Source organism: Nelusetta ayraudi, unplaced genomic scaffold, assembly GCF_046127955.1.
Source record: "Nelusetta ayraudi isolate G7.1 ecotype Tasmania unplaced genomic scaffold, CSIRO-AGI_Nayr_v1 ptg000002l, whole genome shotgun sequence".
In the NCBI taxonomy this organism is placed as follows: Eukaryota; Metazoa; Chordata; class Actinopteri; order Tetraodontiformes; family Monacanthidae; genus Nelusetta; species Nelusetta ayraudi.
Window position 1 is genome coordinate 5,499,694 of NW_027466052.1, and position 19,417 is coordinate 5,519,110.

Below are 19,417 nucleotides of genomic sequence, written 5' to 3' on the forward strand. Positions count from 1 at the left end.
TAGTCTCTGAAATCTTGAAGGCATAAATTATTATTTATCCCTGATTTGTCTTGGGGTTAAAAAAGCATATAATCAAAGAGTTCAACAAAACTAATATTTGTCCCCCCCCATTGTTTAAAGAAAACCGAGCAAGCAAAACTGCAGCAGCAGCAGCTGAATGTAATCCTATGATAGAGTTAGTTCACCGTTTCGGTTTTAATCCACGTGTGCATTGGACCTGCAATTATTTGACGGCTCCAAATAAAGAATGATGAACCAAATCTCCCAGAAGTGTGTTACATCATGCAGTATCAGCATAAAGGCCAAATGATGTTGTAGATATTGCTGCGCGGCTGTAAGCGCCTTTGTTTGCGTCGCGCCAGCACACGCCTGAGACCTCTATATTGAGTTTACGTAAAGCCTTTTATAAAATCTCTGGCACATTTTGCCGTCTAAGATATATTATTCCCCAGCCGCCCCCCACCCGGAATGCAATAAAAAAAAAAACAGAACTTTATTATCCCCTTGGGGAAAGTTGTCTTGGCTGACACGTCTAGCTGCTCGCACACAGAAGCAAGTGACGGCTAGCGAAAGACCATCCATACTTTCAATAACAATCGCTTCACCTGTCGAAGTGATTGTCTGCCAGAATGTGACTGCAGCCGCTTTTCTCTGGATTAAACGGTCACACTGTGCAGACATCACAAGTGTGGCCAAAAGAAGGACAGACTGTAACAAAACCAGACGCGACGATGACGTGATATTGATTGTTTCCATCTACACGCTAGCTATTCTGATGCGTTAGCTTGGGCCCGGACTTTGGAAATTAGACTGCAGTGAATGTTTCGGCCAGAAAACAGATTCTGGCGGCCGGTCACTTTTTTGGGCCACGGCATACCAGATGGTAAGAGGCGCCGCTCAGGGCGAATCTGAATCTGATGAAATTCTGTGCGAGTGTCTTGAGCTCAGGTCGCTTATGGACTGCAGGCAGAAATTAGTTCAGTCACTGCCAGCCATCACTTTCTTTCCTTCTCTCTCTCTCTCTCTCTCCTTCCAACCAAGAAGGACAAATGGACAACATGCTACACCCCAGTTATCAAGGCTATCGATCAGAACCATCAGTCGGGATAGGAATCACAACTGTGTCCCTGCTGCTGCCGGGTGCTACCAGTGTCGAATGCATGGGTGGTGCGTGGCAGAACGACAAAAAGAGCTGCTAACACACCTCGTGCAGGACAGTTTTGCTTGCAAAGAAAATAAATTTGCAAAATACTACTACTACTAATAAAAATAAATACAGAAATAAATGAAATGGTGTGGCAGAGAATTGCAGCGTCATCCTGCCACAGTATTCCAGACTTCTGACAGTTCTGAGAAGCCTTGGAGAAGAAACAGGAAGACCGGAGCAGTTAATTCGGGGCACTAGAGAAGGGCAGGGTGTGTTTCTTCAGCAGGGCTGAGAAGAGGCCAGGAGGACCCCCACTGTCCGTGTTCACTCCAAGACATCTACATACAAAGGCGCAGGAGCACGAGGACCCCCTCTCTGTGCTCCACAGGAAGGTTCAGCCGAGCAGGCAGCCTGTGGTGAAAACTAAAAAGTCAAAACACAAAAGTCTGTGAGAGAGAGACTTTGAAAAAGACATAAAAATACTTTTGAAAGTCTTTTTTTTTTTTGCATCACAAATACTGAAAGAAACGCTGCCAACTGATAGGGAACATTTCATTTTTTTGTTGTCCCATTTCGGGTCGATAAAACAGGAAGCACAAAATAATTATTGTAATTATCATTATCGTGACTGTAATTGAAAATGCGAGTTAACAGTTTCCGGGGCCAGCAGCGGTTGTCGACGCGGTTTCTGGATCTCCACAGAGCCGAAAATACTCAAATGTGATGCAAGTTTTTTTTTTTTTTAATTCACTGGTCAGGCAATTCTGTGAGGGCCCAGGTCGAGATGATATTAAATGTAATGTTTAAAAAAGTCCAGACTCAGACAGGCGTAAACAGTACTAAAGCAAAGTTTATTAGAATAAACAAAGAAAACGTCACAAAGACAAAATAGCAATCTCTATCATTTTCCTCAGTTTGTTTTTCTTTTACAACGTTTTACTTCAGACTCGATTTCACAAACTTGAAAAGTGTGTAAATCAGAATGAGTTAACAACGCGTGGGGGTGCGGAGAATGCGTGAAAAATGAGGATGGCAGAATATTTTTCGTTTGTTTCGGAGGGAACGGGGGAAGGTGAAAAATATTTTATTTTTTTTTACTTTTTTAATTTTCGTTTTAATTTTCCTATTTATAGTCGCACATTGTTTCGCACACGCAGCCACACTCGCTGGAACTAACGCAGGCCGACGTCTCCACGCCGGCCGTAGCCTTGTCCGCACGGGATGTTACGCGCTCGCGGCAGCGCGGCAGCTTCTGCCGCCGCCACGCGACGCGGCACCCGCGGGGCCCCACATGCACACGCTGCTTTATTTAAAATTATTTACAATTCTACAAAACCCCAGGTCTTGTTGCGGTTTTGTTCCGACGACTCCCGGGTTCGGGACACCTCGTCTTTCTCTCAGCGGGCCGCCGCCGCCTATTAGTGGATCCTTGTCAGCTCCTCCACAATCTTAATGACTTCGTCCACGGTGGCCTCGCGCTTCATGCCGCTGCCGTCGTCGATCTGGAAGCAGGCGACAGGAAGCCGTGTTAGGGTGGGTGGGTGGGGGGGAGGAACCCGGCGGAACCACAGACGTCATTTCATCACTCCGCTTCTCACGTGCGAGTTCGGTTCTTCGAGTCCATGTTCGAATCCGGTGCCGTCACTGTGATGTTGTTAATTAACGTGAGAGTGTCGCGTCATTGTCTTGCTAACGGCTGCCGGGATTTATAATAACGCTAGTTGGGAAACATGCATGTATGTGAATGTGTGTGATTTGCATTCTACTAAGTTTGGCAAGTTTGGAAAAAGTTGAAAAGAAAATTTGTGTCAACAGCAACAAAAATGAAAGATGGTTTTGCTTGCAGATAAGTCTTTCATATGTACATACATATATATTCTTGGATATATTGCATTGTTTATGTGCATTGCTTTTGCCTTTTGTTGGAAAAATAATGTAAAATTTGATCACACCAGTAAACTTCCACATTGCTGACAAAAACAGTCCGGTTTACAGCCAAATTGAAAAAGCAAAGTTCAGTTTTTGTTCCAGTCATCTTATCATTATGACTATATTTAATTTTCAAGACAGCAGTGTCCTGGCAGAGCACTGGTCAACATATTTTGGGATATTATTCTTTTTTTTTTTATACCAGTCTTAACAGGCAGAGGATAAAAAAAAAAAAACGGCCTTTGTTTATCAGTTAAAAGTGATGAGATTTGCTTTAATGCTAAGAGACACACTTGACAGAATAGGCTCATTTGCTTTGCCAAGACTGGCTGTGCCACCTGTTCTCACTCGAAACTTATTCCCACATCTCGAGCGCACAGAGGCCTGGAGCAAATGATGATGATAATAATAATAATAATAACAATAATAATAATAATAATAATAATAATAATAATAATGATAACAATAATAATAATAATAATTATAATAATAATAACGATACTACTTTAAAAAACAAAAACCGCCTCAAGGGTTTTCTGGGGTTCATCAACCTTCTGGCCGTTGTTAAAAATAACAACGACATGCGTTTATTTCCCCAAAGGCTGATGAGCCCGTCCTTATCAGAGCTGCTGCTGCTGATCTGTACAGCAGGTTTGCACGGTTAATTGTAAAATAAATAAATAAATAAATGAATAAATCACAACCTCGTTTCCTACTTTCAGCGATCTCATTTCTAAATGGCCATGATGCTGTCCCATTTTATTTTTTCATGAGGGACATAAGCCGCACGAAAACAAGCGCTCCTACTTTCTCACTCAGCAAATGACAAGGAAACAATTTTCCACGTGATGCAGAGCAGCTAAATCCGGCAGCAGTTCTCATTTTTTCCCAGAATCGTGCAGCCCTACAGTGCAGCAAGAGCATGTGCAAGCCAACCTAAACAGTGCTTTCACTGTCAAGTTTGGGTTTCACAGGTTTTAGCTGAGAAGCCCGATATGCACCAACAGTTAGTGGCCTTCAGCCGGATACTTTATGGAGTGTATGGAATGATCTTGATCCATTGTCTCCAACTGTCCATGGTTTTAAAAAAAGAGATTTAGGAAGAAAGTGTTGTTGGAGGATCCTCAAATATGAACTCATGCTGTAAGAATTTCTTTGCCTGTATGTAACTTGATCATGTGACTGTTGTCTGGTTTTGACTGGACCACTTGGACCTTGTTATGCTTAGTGTCATCTTCATGTCTCTTCCTTTCTTTTTTTTTGGGGGGGGGTCGGGGGTGGGGAGTGGTTGGGCGATTGTATGAGTGTGTGCGTGAGTGAGACTGCGGATTAATGCCTTCGTGTGGTAAACCTCTACAGGGAGAGAGTGTGGGTGCGTGAGATAATATGAGATGAGAAGTGGCACCGCACACACATCCAGTCAGTCAGTCAGTCAGTCAGTCAGCGCGAGGCAGCGCCCCCTACCTGTAGAGTGCTGACCACCTCCTGCATCTTGGCCCGGCCCAGGTCCAGGAAGCTCTCAATCAGGTCCCCGTCGATAAATCCCGTGGCCTGCTCCGTCTTCCGCTCCGTGTGGAAGGACCTCCAGGTGGCGCAGAGTCAAGGGGAAAATATCGATACGCTTAACGCACAATGTCATATATTTCACCTCGAGAGGAGGGGAGGGGGGTTTCATGGGCAACAAATATCAAGCGCCTTTAGTCGAGACGCCTCATAAAAATGGCACAGCTCAGAAGAGGTGGGGGTGGGGTGGGGGGACTTTAAAGTGCGGCGACGACGAGACCCGACGTGAAATGTGTCGAGTGAAGCGAATCACATTGAAAATTCTCCCTTTGTGTGTCGGTAATCTATCGTCGCCATAATCACCGAGTAGAAGGTGTCTATAAATTTGCACATATTATCACGATTATTTTGGTCAATGCTGAAATCACGATTATTTCAACCATTATTTTTGATGAATTTATTGATTCTCTCTCTCTCAGACAAAAAAACCCAAAACACTTTGCTTTAATGCAATGCTACTATCATCTAACATTTTGTTAATGACACCCAAAAATTTGCATGGGTGAGAAACCGCTGAAGTGAACTTCAACTTCAGAATAATTTTAGGCGAATCTGGCAAAGGTTGGCGAGGTAACTTAAAGGTAGCAACCGAGCCATTGGAAACGCACCCGTACCGTGGCGAGTAGAGCCGACCCCAACCGAGTGGAGCCAGTGGAAACACGGCCTAAGTCAGCAGGGCCGCCGCCGCCCCCACCACCACGCAGAAGGAAATATATTGCGCATGCGCAACAAAAATGGCAAATAAATCGTTTCAACTCGATTACAGGAGTTTGGGGATCGTTTGACACCAAAATCGCGTTCAAAATTCAATTAATTGCACAGGCACATATTTTCTCAAAGAGAGCTGCCAGCTAATCTGGCTCTCTGCAGCGCCCTGTGTGATGCAAAAAGGCCCAAAACCACGAGTCAGTGAAAACTTCTTGGTGTGACTGCTTGAGGGACGGCGAACCACTTCGACATCTTCACCAAACTCCGGGTCACCTTCCCCGCCCGCACACAGCTGCACAGTGTCCGAATATCCAACATCTCAATTCTAAAATGATGCCCATCCGAAAGCTTTTAATGTCTGTTAAAAAAATAAATTGTCGCTCCCATAACAAAACCCTCCCCTCTGCAGGCGGTGACGAAAGTTGCTTCAAAAAGGTCCCGCAGGGAGACGGAGAAACAGACGAAGGAGTGCGAATGCTGCTTTCAACGGATGAAGCGGTAAGATGAAAAAAAAAAAAAAAAAAAAACAGAAAAAAGGAAAAGCCAGCACAGACGGTTTTGTTTGACTCCAACTGGCTTTGGCGAGGCTTTAAACGCGTTTCCATTACAGTTTTTTGCAAAATAAAAGCGACATTTTTTAAAATTTCGACAAAGCACAATTGAGATTTACAGGCGTTTGTTTCCATTCAATGGTGTGAAGAGCATAAGCCGCAATTCTCATAAAACGTCGTCTTGCAGGACGTAATTCTTGTAAAATCTCGTCCCGCAAGATTTACGAGAATTACGATAGCTTTTGTTTGTTGTTTCTTTTGTTCGCGGTCAAGAGTGGTTGTTATATTTTTCTCTGATTACTTGAAAAAATATTCCGTCTCCTCCTTCGTCCAAACATGACGCGCCATTTTCACTTGAAGTGAACTGGTCACGTGACACGTAAATGGGAAAAAAGTGTTTCCATGACACTTTTGTGATATTCCTCTATATCCATACGTCTGACATACCACCTCACGAGAGCGTAAGAACCTTTTAGCCATATGTGAGAGGTTTTTCCAAATTTAGTTTCCATTACCAGTTTTTTTTATTGCGATATTTAGGTTTTTGCGCAATGCATTTAAAAAAAAGAAAGACAGAATGAAAGAAGGAAATGATCGTCGATTCCTGAGATGGCTGAGTGCAACGAAGGATATAAGCTGTGCTCGATCTTGCCCACGCTCTTGATGACCTTGTTGAGGCGGTTCTGCAGGTCCAGGAGGAGGCTGTACCAGCCCTCCGACAGCGAAGTCACCAGACCTGCAAAGCACAAGGCAGAAGATTGTTGCTTGTTTCTGGTTTTTCTTTCAGGGAGTCACAATGAAACTCAGTGATGGCTGCAATTAATAAAATGACCGAGGCGCGCCACCGAGAGCATCCGCGGTGGGTGGGGCCCAAAAATAAATATATAAAGCGATAAAGCAGGTGGAACGCTGTGCTTTCTCTCTGCGCGATAATCTGTGTTGGCAGTGAAAAAAATATACGGGGGTGGGGTGGGGGGGAGAGAGAAGTTTTAAAGGTTAGACTGATTCGTAATGCAGATCTTCCGTCCGTGGGTGTGTGAATGCATGAGGCCGTGGGATTTCTCTGGGCGCGCTGGGAGCGAGCAGCTGACAGGATCGCGTTGTATTTCTGTTCGTGTTCGCCGATTTCTTCGTTTTATCCGGGGAGCGTCTGCAAGTTGTCACTCACAAGCGCCGGGCCTTTCATGTCACACTGCGTCGCGTGGGTCGGTGTTAATCCCCGTTTTGTTTTGTTGCGTTTATAAGGGAATCAAGCGGCACAATGAAAACCTTTCCGATTCATTTATATCTACGTTTTTGTTCTCATCTCGTCTCAGTCATTCTGTCTTTGTCTCCTCTAAACCAAGGTTGGTCCAGCGCGTCGTGACGCTCTTCAAAAACAGCGCAAACACAAAAGCAGAAATGCCTTCTTTTTTTTTTTTATGAATAAACAAACAAAAAGAGACTGCCAAAGCCTCGGTTTTCTTTAGAGCGACTAATATGAAAACCTCAGACTTGAATAGAGGATATTAGAGGCGCAACCTTCCGATTAATGTGAAGCGAAGACGACGAGCACTTTCACCTCCCGCAACCCACAGCAATTTTACGTATTAAAAAAGGTCCCGTGTTGTGAAAACGTGATGCATTTCTCGCTTTTCAAGGCCGGTGCAGTTCAACGGGCCGACACTGTTTTAGCAAATTACCAGCCTGCTTTCAAATAAGACGTCAAATTAAATTAACAGCGCAGCCCTAAACCTGCGCAGTCTGACGATCCGCTTCGGAGATTCTTCTGGTGATTCTGGTGAAAAACACCCGATACGTTCTTCTTACAATGTGAAAAACACAGTTCCCTTCTCCAGAAGGGAGATCAGCCTGCTGCCCCCTGTGATGTCACAAAGGGCTGCTGACGTAATTTAGTTTGCCAGCGTTGACGCGTGTGTGTCGAGGCTGTCAAGAATCTTACAGGGACTTGTTTCGCCAGCGAGTGTGAGCTGAACGGTACACACAATTCTGTGAATCAGCCCTTTGTGATGTCACAAGGGGTGCCGACGCAATATCGACACCTCTCCCGGAGTGACGACACACTAAGCCAGCCCCTTGAGACCACCTTGGTTTTTGGTCTCTTCTGCATCAAAGCATCACTTTTGGCAGGAGGCAGTGAACACAGGGCTAAGCATGAAGCCCCAAAGAGGCAATTCAGGATATTTAACAGTGCGGAGCAGAGCCACTGGAGTTGAGAATAATAAAAAAAAATAAAATAAAAAAAAACTCCAATGATCTGGAAGCCATAAGTCTGGACTGTGGCTCTTCCCATGATGCTCTATTGTTTTGCCCTTTTTCCGTCTAACATGGTGGATTTAAAATGAAGGATTTTCTTCTCAATGTGACTAACAGGCAAAAGACTCCAGATTCAAAGAGGGAATTACAAGCGGCAAATCATCGCATAGACGCTGGAACTCTGGGTGACCTTAAAAGAAAACGGGAGTAATTAATGTTTAAAGACCGACTAAACATTTAATCATCTGACTGTTGCACTTACTCGCTGTAACAAGACATCACAGCGGAAATTATCACAAGAGCTTCTTATTTTTATCTCCCTCCCCCCAATCCAACAATGACACGTGAAGGGCTTGAAGTCTATTTTTCCCCCCATTTTGAATAAATCAGCGAGGCTTTATACACGCGAGCATGATTATGAGCATTTTGATTTGCGTTTCGCTAACCTGCGGGTCGAAGCCAAGACAAGACATACACGGCGGCCTGTGCTCGCCGAATGGCACTTTTTTAAAAATTAAATTCACAATGACCTCGTCAGCATGCAGGCAGCGCGGCGGTCAGACCGCGACCGCCTCTGAATTATTAAGATGGGAAAATGACGCCTCTCGATTTCGCCGCAGTGGGCGAGAAGGTGTGCACTCATCTGGCGATGTGCATTAAGCACCGCCGGCCTCGTTTCACTCCCGGCTGACGTTTATCGGCCTACGCTAAAGGGGGCGGGCTTGCTCGAAAACAAACGTTGTACACGAATGATGGCGTCAAACAAAAAGAAAAGGCCAAATTTTCTGGAAAAAAAATCATCACACTGGGAGCAGTTTTCTGTGACTTCTGCAGCTCAGGGTGCAACGGTGTGAACAGCGATGTGAAGCAGGATGCTTCGCACCACGCCACACCCCTTCGTCAGGAGCCGAGCTGCGAACATTTGCCGTGAATAAATAGACTTTTCATCGCTCTCTAATTGGTGTGTGAGCTCATTACCGGAGAGAGAGGGAGTGGGAGAGAGTGCAGTCAGACATCTGCTCCTGTTTATCGTCAACTGCCTGATAAAAGAAAGCCAATGTGCTATGAAATGGTTGTTTTGTTTTGTTTTTTTAAACCACCGTCTATGAAATTCTAAATCTCTACAGTTGGTGTTTTGAGTCTGTTGATGTTTACTGTTCTTACTGGGGAAAGTTTTTTTTTTTTTTTTTTTAAATCAACATAATTAATATCGTTCACGAGGACGCAGAAGGCCGGAAAGGATGTTGGTCACGACAACTAGTCTGAACGAAGGGGAACTTTTCAGAAACAGCAAGAAGGTCACAGGTTCAATTCCTAGAGCAACCTGTAGAGTTGCTTGACTGTGTCCGTGTGGCTTCTCCAGGTTCTCCCGCTTCACTCCCACAGTCCAAAGACATCAGTGGCATCAGGGCAAGTGGCAAGACTGAACCGTCCCAAGTTGTGAACGTGAGTGCGGAGCATCGTTGCTTGGTTGTGTGACGATCTGGCTACTTGTCCAGCGCGTAGCTCCGACTTCAAACCGCGACTGCTGGGATCGACTTTGACCCTGAGCGCGGTATTATTGATAGAAGACGGACGGATGGGTGAACATGTGCTCAATCTCACTTGCACTTCCAAGTTCCACCGTTCCTTCCAATATCTGATTACGGTGCGTTCCAAGCGACGGCAGACACGCTGCAGATTAAGATGTGAAGGATCCCTCCCTCGTTCGCAGCGAGTGAAGCCTGGAGCTAATTAATTAGTCAATGCTTTTCATGGCGGCGCCGCTCAGGGAAAAAAAAAAAAAAAAAAAAAAAAAATTCAGTAAGTAATTGTTCATTGATGAAAAGGGAGAAGGTCAGCGTGTGCAAGAGCGCTCCCTTCGACGTCTAAATTAATGCGCATTAGCCCGTCATAACCCAAGAAGGCTCAAGGTGTGAAAAAAAAACCCTGATTCACTGTGAAAATCCATTTGACAAAGTCCTATTCAGCGCTCGTCTGGGCCGCTCAATCCGTTCCCTCCACTGCGTGTGTGATAGTTTAGGTGCAGGCTCACACTTCTTGCCCAGATAAAGAGGTCGGGGTGAACACACATTTTTCAGGGGGTCACTTAAAATGTGGTGCCGCTGTGTGAGCTGGTGGCAAGAGTGTCTTCCAAATCCAGGGGAATGGAACAAAACCGTTTTTTTTCCTGCGATAATAATAATGATGATAGCCATCTTTTGTGGCCATTTATCACAAAACTAATAGAGTAAATATAAACAGAAATGAACCAAGAAACCTCAAAACAAAACATGACTGGAGTTGCTGGAGAAAATATATTTTCTCTTTTGATGATTTCTAGAGGCTAAGACAGACGAGTGAAAGCGTTGCCAGCCTGGCCCTCTAAAGTTCCTTAATTAAAAAAGAAAAGTTACATCTCGTTAAGATTAAGCTGCGCTAAAACCAAAGCGGGGATCAATATGCCGTTCTATGGAGGGCCATGTGCGGAAACTGAACAGTTGCCAGGCAACCAGCAGGCAGGGGAAACTTACTGCTCCCACACAAGAAATACATAATGTTCTTCTGACTCTCCCTCATACTTTTTGTTAACAAATGAAATATTAAGGCCCTAAGAGATGGATTTTGTGAACTTGAAACCTATAATTTATGTCATTTTTTTTCCCTGAGCTCCGAGCTCTACAAATTGATGACTGGGTGAGACAATGTATAGCTCTCGCACCGCCGTGGGAAACATTATTGATTTCTTTTTTTATCCTAACAGTTTGAAATGTTACAAGTGTATCTCAAAATGTTACAGTATTCCTATAAAAAGTCAGCGTAAACACTGGAAAGGCTATGTTTAGCTCGGCGAGTGCTCCCGCCGGCGGCCACGTGTATGATGCAGTGCGGTCCGACGGCGCGTCCGAGCACCTACCAATCATGCCGTTCACGGTGCCAAAGAGCACGGAGCCCTGGGTGGGCGTGGAACTCTCGCCCAGGTTCTGCAGCACCAGCGAGCCGTGGCAGAAGACGTTGACAAACTCGCCCAGGTGGAAGACTCCCACCTCCTGCAGGTGCTGCCGCTCCTCGTCGGTGGTGGCCGCGCTGGCCGAGGAGGAGGAGGAGGAGGAGGAGGAGAGGGAAAGAGAGGCAAATTAACATCACCACAGACGTGGTCGAAAACCGGCACGATGTGGAGAGAGAGGAGCAACACGGAGGGCAAAAACAAATGAAAGAGGGTGTCAAAAGGTAAAGTAGGAAACGTTTTCAGGCGGCGTGGATCGATGAAGTGAAGGAAAAACAAGGCACGCGGAGACAGCGGGCGTGTTGGCAGAAGGTCAGGGCGGGATGGAGAGGTAATGGAAACGAGGGGGAGGGGAAGTGACGGCTCCGACAGGAAGAGCGCCTCGATATAAAAATAAAGGTCAACGCCACCGAGCGATCCCGGCTGATGAATTAGCAGGAAAATACGCAGCGGCGCGGCCCTCTGCACCGCCGACACGGGAATGGACGCTGGTCGCGGAGGGAGAGACTTTAGAGGGGGAAAGTAGAAAGAAAAAAAAAACACGTCTGGGCTCTGCAGTGGGAGACTTATAATGACGACAGTGCGGATAAAACACACAGTCGCTCGGCGCAGAAACACAAGAGTCCCTGATAATGACACGTTCATAGAGATAAAACACAGGGGGCGTTAGAGAGGCATTCCCACCACTCGGCCGGGGGAGAACATCAAACTAAGCATTCTTAATAATTACAGGGGGTGTCGAGTGTTAAATCACCCTTGTTTCGGGCAGGACACTGTTTAAAGAACAAAAAAAAAAGTTCTTCTCACCTGTCCTTCTGGCACACAAAGAGATTGAAGGCGTTCTCCGCCCCGAGGAAGTTGTCGTCATCAAGGATTTCCACTGCGCTCATCCAGTTCGGATTGAAGTCACGCGCAATCTGCAACGCAAGACGACAGGATTTTGCTGCACTTGTTCAGTGAACTTCAGAAAGTGTGCTAAAGTTTTCAGTTCTAAGAATCGGCTCTAAGTGATGTCAAAGGGCGCGTGTGTGATAAAAGTTCTCAGTTCTGTGAGTCGGCTCTTTGTGATGTCACAAAGGGCGCGCGTGAGTGCTAAAGGTTTTCAGTTCTACAAGGCGGCTCTTTGTGATGTCACAAAGGGCACCAATACCTTTTAGTTTCAGTAGAAACGCCCAAATCAGCCGTCAGGCCTTCTAACAAAGGGGGCGGTCCTCCAGAGCTCCACAGGAAGCGAAAGCTGGAAGAGGCTATAAACACAGGGCTAAATACCCAGTTTCTGGAGATCCAGGAGGAATGTTTTTTTTTGGGGGGGAGGATTCAGTTTTGACTAACTGGAGTTCCCAATGAAAATAAATAATTGAATGAATGAACGAATTAATAAATAAGCTGTTTTTTCAGTTGGTCCAGTCCGCAGCGGTGCAAACCAGACTGCAAGGCGGCCAGCAGCGCGGAGAGGCGTCGCCCAGAAAGGCTCCTGGCGGGGAGTGTCTGAGCGCGAGGCCGCTGCTGGATAATGCATGACCGTGGGAGGTGCGGACGCTGTAGAAAGTCCAAACACAGTCAACATGTTTTTACACAAGGCCAACAGACTTTTTGTGCACCCTGGAAGACTTTCACAGCTTAAATTATGAAGAAGAAAAAAAAAAAAGAAAAAGAAAAATCCGCTCAGCAGGAATTGGGTTGTGGAGAGCCGTGCCCTACATTCTGGGTGCGTCGTGATCACAGGGCAGAGAGGTTCTTCCCACCCTCTCCTCCCCCCTCCCCCCTCCCCCTACTCCTCCTATTGAAGACAGATTCAAAGCCCCTCTGTACATCGAGCTGCAACTTATTGCATCACATCTCTGTTGCCAGTCAGAACTGAGTCATTGGACTATTTCTCATGTTATTTATAGCAGAACCAGATGAGTAGATTAGAATGGAGCCAAATGAATGGGAATTAATGTTCTACAGGCCACCCTCATGTATAAACAATCACTGAATATAGCTCTCATAACCAGCCCGCTTTCTGATCTTTATTGAAAAACTTCGAATTGACACCACTTTCATTGACGTATGGCAACCCCTAATAGATTACCTGCCCAAGTGAAATTATACAGAAGGGAAATATTGGCCTGGAAGGTTCCAAAGTGAATGAACCAGTTATTAAAAATACTCACTAACAGATTCAAGGACACACATATTTTCACTTGTTGATAACTTGTTGATTTCTTTTTTTTTTTCTTTATTATCATTTTATATAATTTATCATCCCTTTTTTGTTTTTTTTCCTCTGTTACTCTTTCTGTTACTTTTTATGATATTTGAATCTTGTCTCTGTTCAGGCCACTATTGAATGATGTATGTTTATATGTATCGTTTTTGTTACTGTTCTGAAAATAAAATAAAAGTATGATGAATAAAAAAGAAACAAACTCTGAATTAACACCAGAACGGTGGACAACGCAGCATATTTAGCCTTCTGTTTACAGCCTCCTGCTACGTTTCATTTTGTCTTTGGCTTTGTGCAACCGTCCACGTGTCTGCAAGGAGACAACCGTCTTTTCAAACTGGGACTAGAACTCATTAAAGTTTGCGGTGCAATTTTCAGAACGGTGTCTCCTCTCGCGTTTATTTTGACGTGTGGGAAGGAAGCGAGGTGAAGAAGTAAAGGGTGTTTTTGTTTTTTTTCTCCCCCATTCCAGTGGAGTTTGCTGACAAGCTTGAGATGTTTGAAGTCTCGCAGATCTGACGAAAAACCTTCAGGCACAGCATTTTTAATCCTCCACCTGTTCTGGTCAGATGTGTGCTGTTTATTTTGTATAATGGTGGACGGGTTGCAGACTTCTAAGCTGTGTTTTCTCTCTACGGTGTCTCTTTTAACACTTTCACACAGAATTACACTCAACACGGCACCATGTTGTCAGGGTCACCGGCGTGCGTGACTCTTCATGAAATCTTTTCATCACTTTGTCGCACAGATCAAATTCGAACATGCCGCTCTTCTAGGGCTGACAGCTCTCTGTGCTTGGCGGCCCGTGGGTTTGTGTTTTTTTTTTTTTTTAAATGACAATCACCCAGGAAACAAGTTATGTCTCCACTAGCACACAGGGGTAGAGGTCAAAACAACAAAAAAGAATAAATGAACATAGTGATAACAACTACTCTGTTTTGAAAATTCAAAAAGTAAAACAACAAGAAAGAAAAAAACCTACCCGTTGTCCAATTTTTTTTTGCGGACAAAAACAAACCTGAATTATAAAGTGCAAACGTTGTTCACTGTTTCACTGTGGGAATCACTCTGGTGTGAACAGTTCTGGATTCTCCAATGACACGTCTGTCCATGACAACTTTTTTTTGATAACTTTTTCGCCGTATGCGCTGGGTGAGCAACTTCATTAAAATTAGTGGGCCGCCATCTTGGACTCTGGGAGCGTGGCTCATCCAGGCCACCAGGTGCTGCTAAACTGTTATGACGTTCCGACGTGAAGGACTGCGTCGCAGAACGTGGTTTCTGGTGTCGGCTTGGATCCGCTGGGTAGGTGTCTTTGGGACCCGATCGTTGGCTTTTAGTGTTTGTGTAGAAGCGTACTGCTCTCTGGCAGCGCAATAGTTACGCACTGTGCTGTTCGCAAGTCAAGACTCATCCGCCTCTCAGGGAATGCTAGCTCAGGTTAAAATGCGGAAGTGGGCGGTTTTTGTTATTCAGTATTTCTAAATAACAATAACATCCTTGTGAAGGAGAAACAACCTGCTTTCTCAGTTTTGGTTTTCCCATTTCAAAATGGGGATTTTCAGGGACAGAATTAGGGTGAATTCCAATTCCTTCCTTAACCCTCAATCTCAACCCTCAATCTCAAAAATGCGCGCTCCCGCGAGGTGCAAGTGCTGTCCCGATTCTAAAAACGTCAAGTTGAGGGACGAGTTTAAGGGCTGTATCTCCCTCAATATTGAGATTCTCCGGCACCACCCTTGGGAGTAAAGGCTACCCAGAAGGCATTGTGTATTTTCGCCAAGACATCTTCGAAAAAGATCGCGATGTAAAAGCGAGCTACAAATGGAAGTATTTTCTTAGTTAATAAAGATATAAATATTACGAAACCATTTTATTGTCTTAGTTTAAGACTTTTTTTATGGATTATTGACATTGTTGTTGCGTAACATTTTTTTCTTTTTACTTTACGAGGTTTGTCAACCGGACCGGCGGTCCCGGCTTCATGTTACTTGTATACCTCGTTGTGTAGCGACGGAGGACTTCTTCCTTTTTCGCCGTCTTTTTGTTTTTCTCCTCCTTCTTTATCGTTGTCGTCTTCTTGACAGACTGGACGTAGCTTTGGCGTAAGGCCCCCCCCCATAGTCTGAAGATGTAACTGCACTTAAGGGGTGTCCCATTTCTAAGCCCTTACACTTATTTCTGAGAGCCAAGATTGAGGGCCAAAGATTGAGGGTTAAGGGCGAGGGTTGAGATTGAGGAGTTAAGGGAGGAATTGGAATTGGCCCATAAAAAGTTTAATGAATTTGAATGCGGCTGAAGCAGGGTGATCTGTTTTCTCTTCAAAAGCCGTCCGTCTCTGTGTGACGACTCCTTTGGGACTTCTCAAATCTCACCTCTTCAAAGTTGCCCTCCATGGGCTTGTAGGCCAGCAGCAGGACGGACCTCATCAGGTCTCCCACCAGGATGAAGTCCCCCTTGGTCTTCAGGTAGAGGGCCATGATGTTGTTGTAGTGGTTGCACTCGGTCCTCAGCTCCTTCTCGGCCGTCCACTCGTACAGCCGCACCTGAAACAGATGGCAGTCGGTGACGTTTTTGGTGGGTTTTTTGTTTTGGTTTGTTTTCGCTACTGTCGCTACTGTCGAGTGGGACCGCAGAAAGGTGAAGCATCCTTCAAACAGCTTCTAAAAGCAGCCGCGGGAGGGTTTGACGGAGCTGCCGACACTTCTCCTGCGCTGTCGTCACTCTGGCTGAGACGGCGCTCGGCGGGCGGAGGGGAGGCCACATTAGTGGAGCACTTAGCCGTTAATTACACACGGCGTTTCACACCGTCTGCACCTCCTATCGATGGTTGCAGATGGCGTGCGGAGGAGAACGAGCCGCCCGCAAGCAGCGACTCGGTCGAGAACATCTTTGAGAACGGCGAGAGCTCAGCAGACTGAAAGTACCGCAGGCAGTAATGACGTGACCACGCGAGTGTGAAATTCTATTCATTCTGACGTCTCGAGGTTATGATATGTTTGATTCATACGGCGTCAACGTCTATTTCTGTAATATTTATTAGCCGTGTCACTGGTTTTACAATATTTATTATTCCACTTGACTTCTGTTTCCACTCCTCATTTGCATTCTGTTATTTTTCATATATATCGCCTCGACAGTGCACACACACTAAGCTGCTTTTTGTTGCACGACTGCAGCTGATAAGTCTGTTGTTTTGTGTGACAGAGACAAAATCCCCCGCTTTTTAAAAAAAATTACTTATTTCCGCGTTTCTTTTGCTTCTTAAAATTTATTTATGACGCCCGAGCGGGACAAATTCATCGTTTTAATTAAAGAAAGAGAAGCAGCAACGAGATGAGTGAATCCATTAATGTTCACACTGCCGTCTTTGAATCCAGTTAACATTTCACTTCAGTTTGCAAAATAGCAGATGTTTACCTTTTGTTCTACATTGTGATAAAGATTGATTGGTTGGTTGGAGGAGTGACGGAGGAAATCTGAGAAATGAAATCTACACTGATGAAAATGAACAACTTGTCCACCACTGGACACTGGAGTGGCTGAGAACCACAGCGGTCTTGCGGCTGTACGTGCCAGGTGTTTCTGCTCCGGCAGATCGACAACAGCACAGCACACTGAACTGGCAGCAAACACCAAGCGGCTGTAAGTGGACAGCGATGCTCAGCTGAAGTGTCACCTTGTCGCTCTTTTATCACTCGACAGACTGGAATGAATGCAGAGGCGCAATCGCTGAGAAGCAGACGGTGATAAACACACAGCAGGCAGGGGGGCAATTTTTCCAGTCCCCCCCCCCAAAAAAAAACCTGCTGCATGGATGCATCAGCTGATAAATAATACAGGTTTTGTAAATTATACATATAATTAGTTAGAAAAAACAGACCTTTTGCCAACGCAGACGCACACTTGTTAGGATGAGTCAGGAATTTGTTCGCCAATTGAGAGATGAGGAGGCATTTTTTTTGTTCAGTTGATAAAAATATTACAATGAACAATTTGAGAAGACTTTTTTTTTTTTTTTTTGCACCAACAGATGTCAGACACTGCGGTTGCTCGACTGCACAAAGCCTGCTGGGGAAAATTGAGAATCAACATGACAACACCGATGGATTTTATACTTGGTGACTGTTTGGAACCTGGAGGCAGAGACGCAACGTTGAGGCCCCCCGAACAGGAAACCACGTTTTTACTGTTAACTCAACTTTCGGTTACAGGAGTACAGGTGCGCTGCGCCATCAGTTATGTGGAGCCCATCACTATTCGATTTCCTGTATCTCAGCACAAAGCCGCCTTTTCAGGCTTTTTAATCCATTTAATCTGCGTGCCGCTCAACTTGGATGAACGCAGTATTACAGCCTCTGCTCTTTTCACGTCGGGGCGTCGAGTGATTTCACACGTGGGATGGATCCATTCGAATATCCAACTTGGCTGTCGACGGGAGGCGGAGAGGCGCAGAGGAGAAGGCGCCTCTGGTGACGCAAAACGTGGAAGGAGAGAAAAGTCGGAAGCCTCCAGTCTTTCACCGGCTCATTGCTCGCACCCTCTCCACCCGCATGTAATGTGTGATGTCATTTAATTGCGACAGCGGCACTTGTGGCGATACCTGCCCTGGAGCTTGGCTTGAATGGAGCTACAGTATCTCCCCACACACTGATGAGCCAATGAGTTTCCTCCTCTGTCCAGGGACTGCTGCTGCTTTCTACTTCTTCTGTCTGCTCCATTACGTTACAGCTCCGCACCTGGAATGGCGCCCTCTGGGCTGGCGCGTTGGCTCTTGCGTCACGTAGAGTGACGTCAGGCACAGACAAAACTGATCGGTGTGTTTGGAGCTGTGGCTGACTGAGACGACCAAATACCATTTGAAACTCCCTCCCTAAGGTGACATCAATCGCTTTGCAAAAATCGGATTTCATGTGATTTGTGATGGTTCAGACTACAAAAGAGCCATCCGGTTTCAATCTGGATGGGCTAACAATCGGAATTTGGCTGGCAGTCTGAACGCGGCTAAAGAGGTAAAGCCCTCTGCAGCTGCTCAGAGTGCCGACCTGCCGTCTGGAACCTGCGAGTCCCTTTGGCTGTGTTTCAGGCTGCATGCTGTTTGTCGTTGCCGCCCTTCCGCTCCGTTCTCCGTCTACCCCCGCTCCTCCTCCGGCCGTCTCTCTAATAGGTTGCACTCGGAGGGGGGCAGCTGACTTCAGGAGATCATGATCAGAGCGGAAAACGTCAGCACATTTTTCTCCCTCTCCTCAGATTCTTTTCTTCCGAACTTCATGCACTATTGAGCTCTGTTGTTTCAGTTGGGGCTGAACAGTTTTTTTTTTTTTTGGACTTTGCCTTTTGGTCACATAAGTCACTTCCCTGTTTGAGCAGGTGATGGGGGCCGGCCTGAGGTGACAGTCAGCTGCTCGGCTGGTTCAGTGCTCCTGCTCTCTGTTATTCTTTCTGCCTGGGGTCTCCGGGCCCTTCTGTTTGTTCACTTTGATTAAAGACCCCCTCCCTCCTCTCCTTTTAAATAAATCTCTCTTTGGAAGCTTTAATCACTGCTGTGGCTCCCCTGTAATATGCTCTGCTCTCATGAGCCCCGTGTTTATTTCTGTGGAGAGGCGGTAACAAAGAGTTTAACATCTCACTCATTGTTTTTCCTGTGCTTTGTTCGCGGTGAAGTTAAAAAATTTGGCAAAATATGAGCTACGGCGCTAACCGAGCAAGTGAAGGAGTGAGCGATGAACACCGGACACAGGCGCAAGACAACTCTGCCTCCAGACACACTGACAACCAGGGTTGGTTCTAATTTCTCAGAAAAGGTGGCTCTGAGTGGCAAACCAAACTAATGATGAGGGAAAATCCAAAACTAACTTTAAAACTCCCAACATTAAAAACCTCTCTATTAGTAGTACGTGTCTCCAGCCGCCAGTGATTTGGACAGAACCTCTACAGTTTCCTCCACTTTCCATATTGTGCTTCGTAAAACATAGGCATCTGGAAAACAGCCCTTTGTGATGTCAGAGAGACAACCAATCCCGGACTGAGCTACCACGGCCCTCAGCCCGGTGCTGCTTCCGCCCACT

At 45.6% G+C, this 19,417-nt stretch overlaps 1 protein-coding gene across 1 annotated transcript in view; it reads right to left on the bottom strand.

Annotated features, from left to right (window-relative positions):
• Nucleotides 1-1,977: 1,977 nt before the first annotated feature.
• The window catches only part of ddb1 (damage-specific DNA binding protein 1), a 46,385-nt gene continuing 28,945 nt past the window's right edge, over nucleotides 1,978-19,417 (bottom strand). Inside the window, exons 22-27 of the mRNA XM_076019289.1 lie at nucleotides 15,725-15,895; nucleotides 11,948-12,057; nucleotides 11,051-11,220; nucleotides 6,532-6,634; nucleotides 4,541-4,664; nucleotides 1,978-2,649 (exon numbers count right to left, since the gene is read on the bottom strand). Coding sequence (XP_075875404.1) covers nucleotides 2,566-2,649; nucleotides 4,541-4,664; nucleotides 6,532-6,634; nucleotides 11,051-11,220; nucleotides 11,948-12,057; nucleotides 15,725-15,895 — 762 coding nt within the window. The 3' untranslated portion in view covers nucleotides 1,978-2,565. The remainder of the gene's footprint in view (nucleotides 2,650-4,540; nucleotides 4,665-6,531; nucleotides 6,635-11,050; nucleotides 11,221-11,947; nucleotides 12,058-15,724; nucleotides 15,896-19,417) is intronic.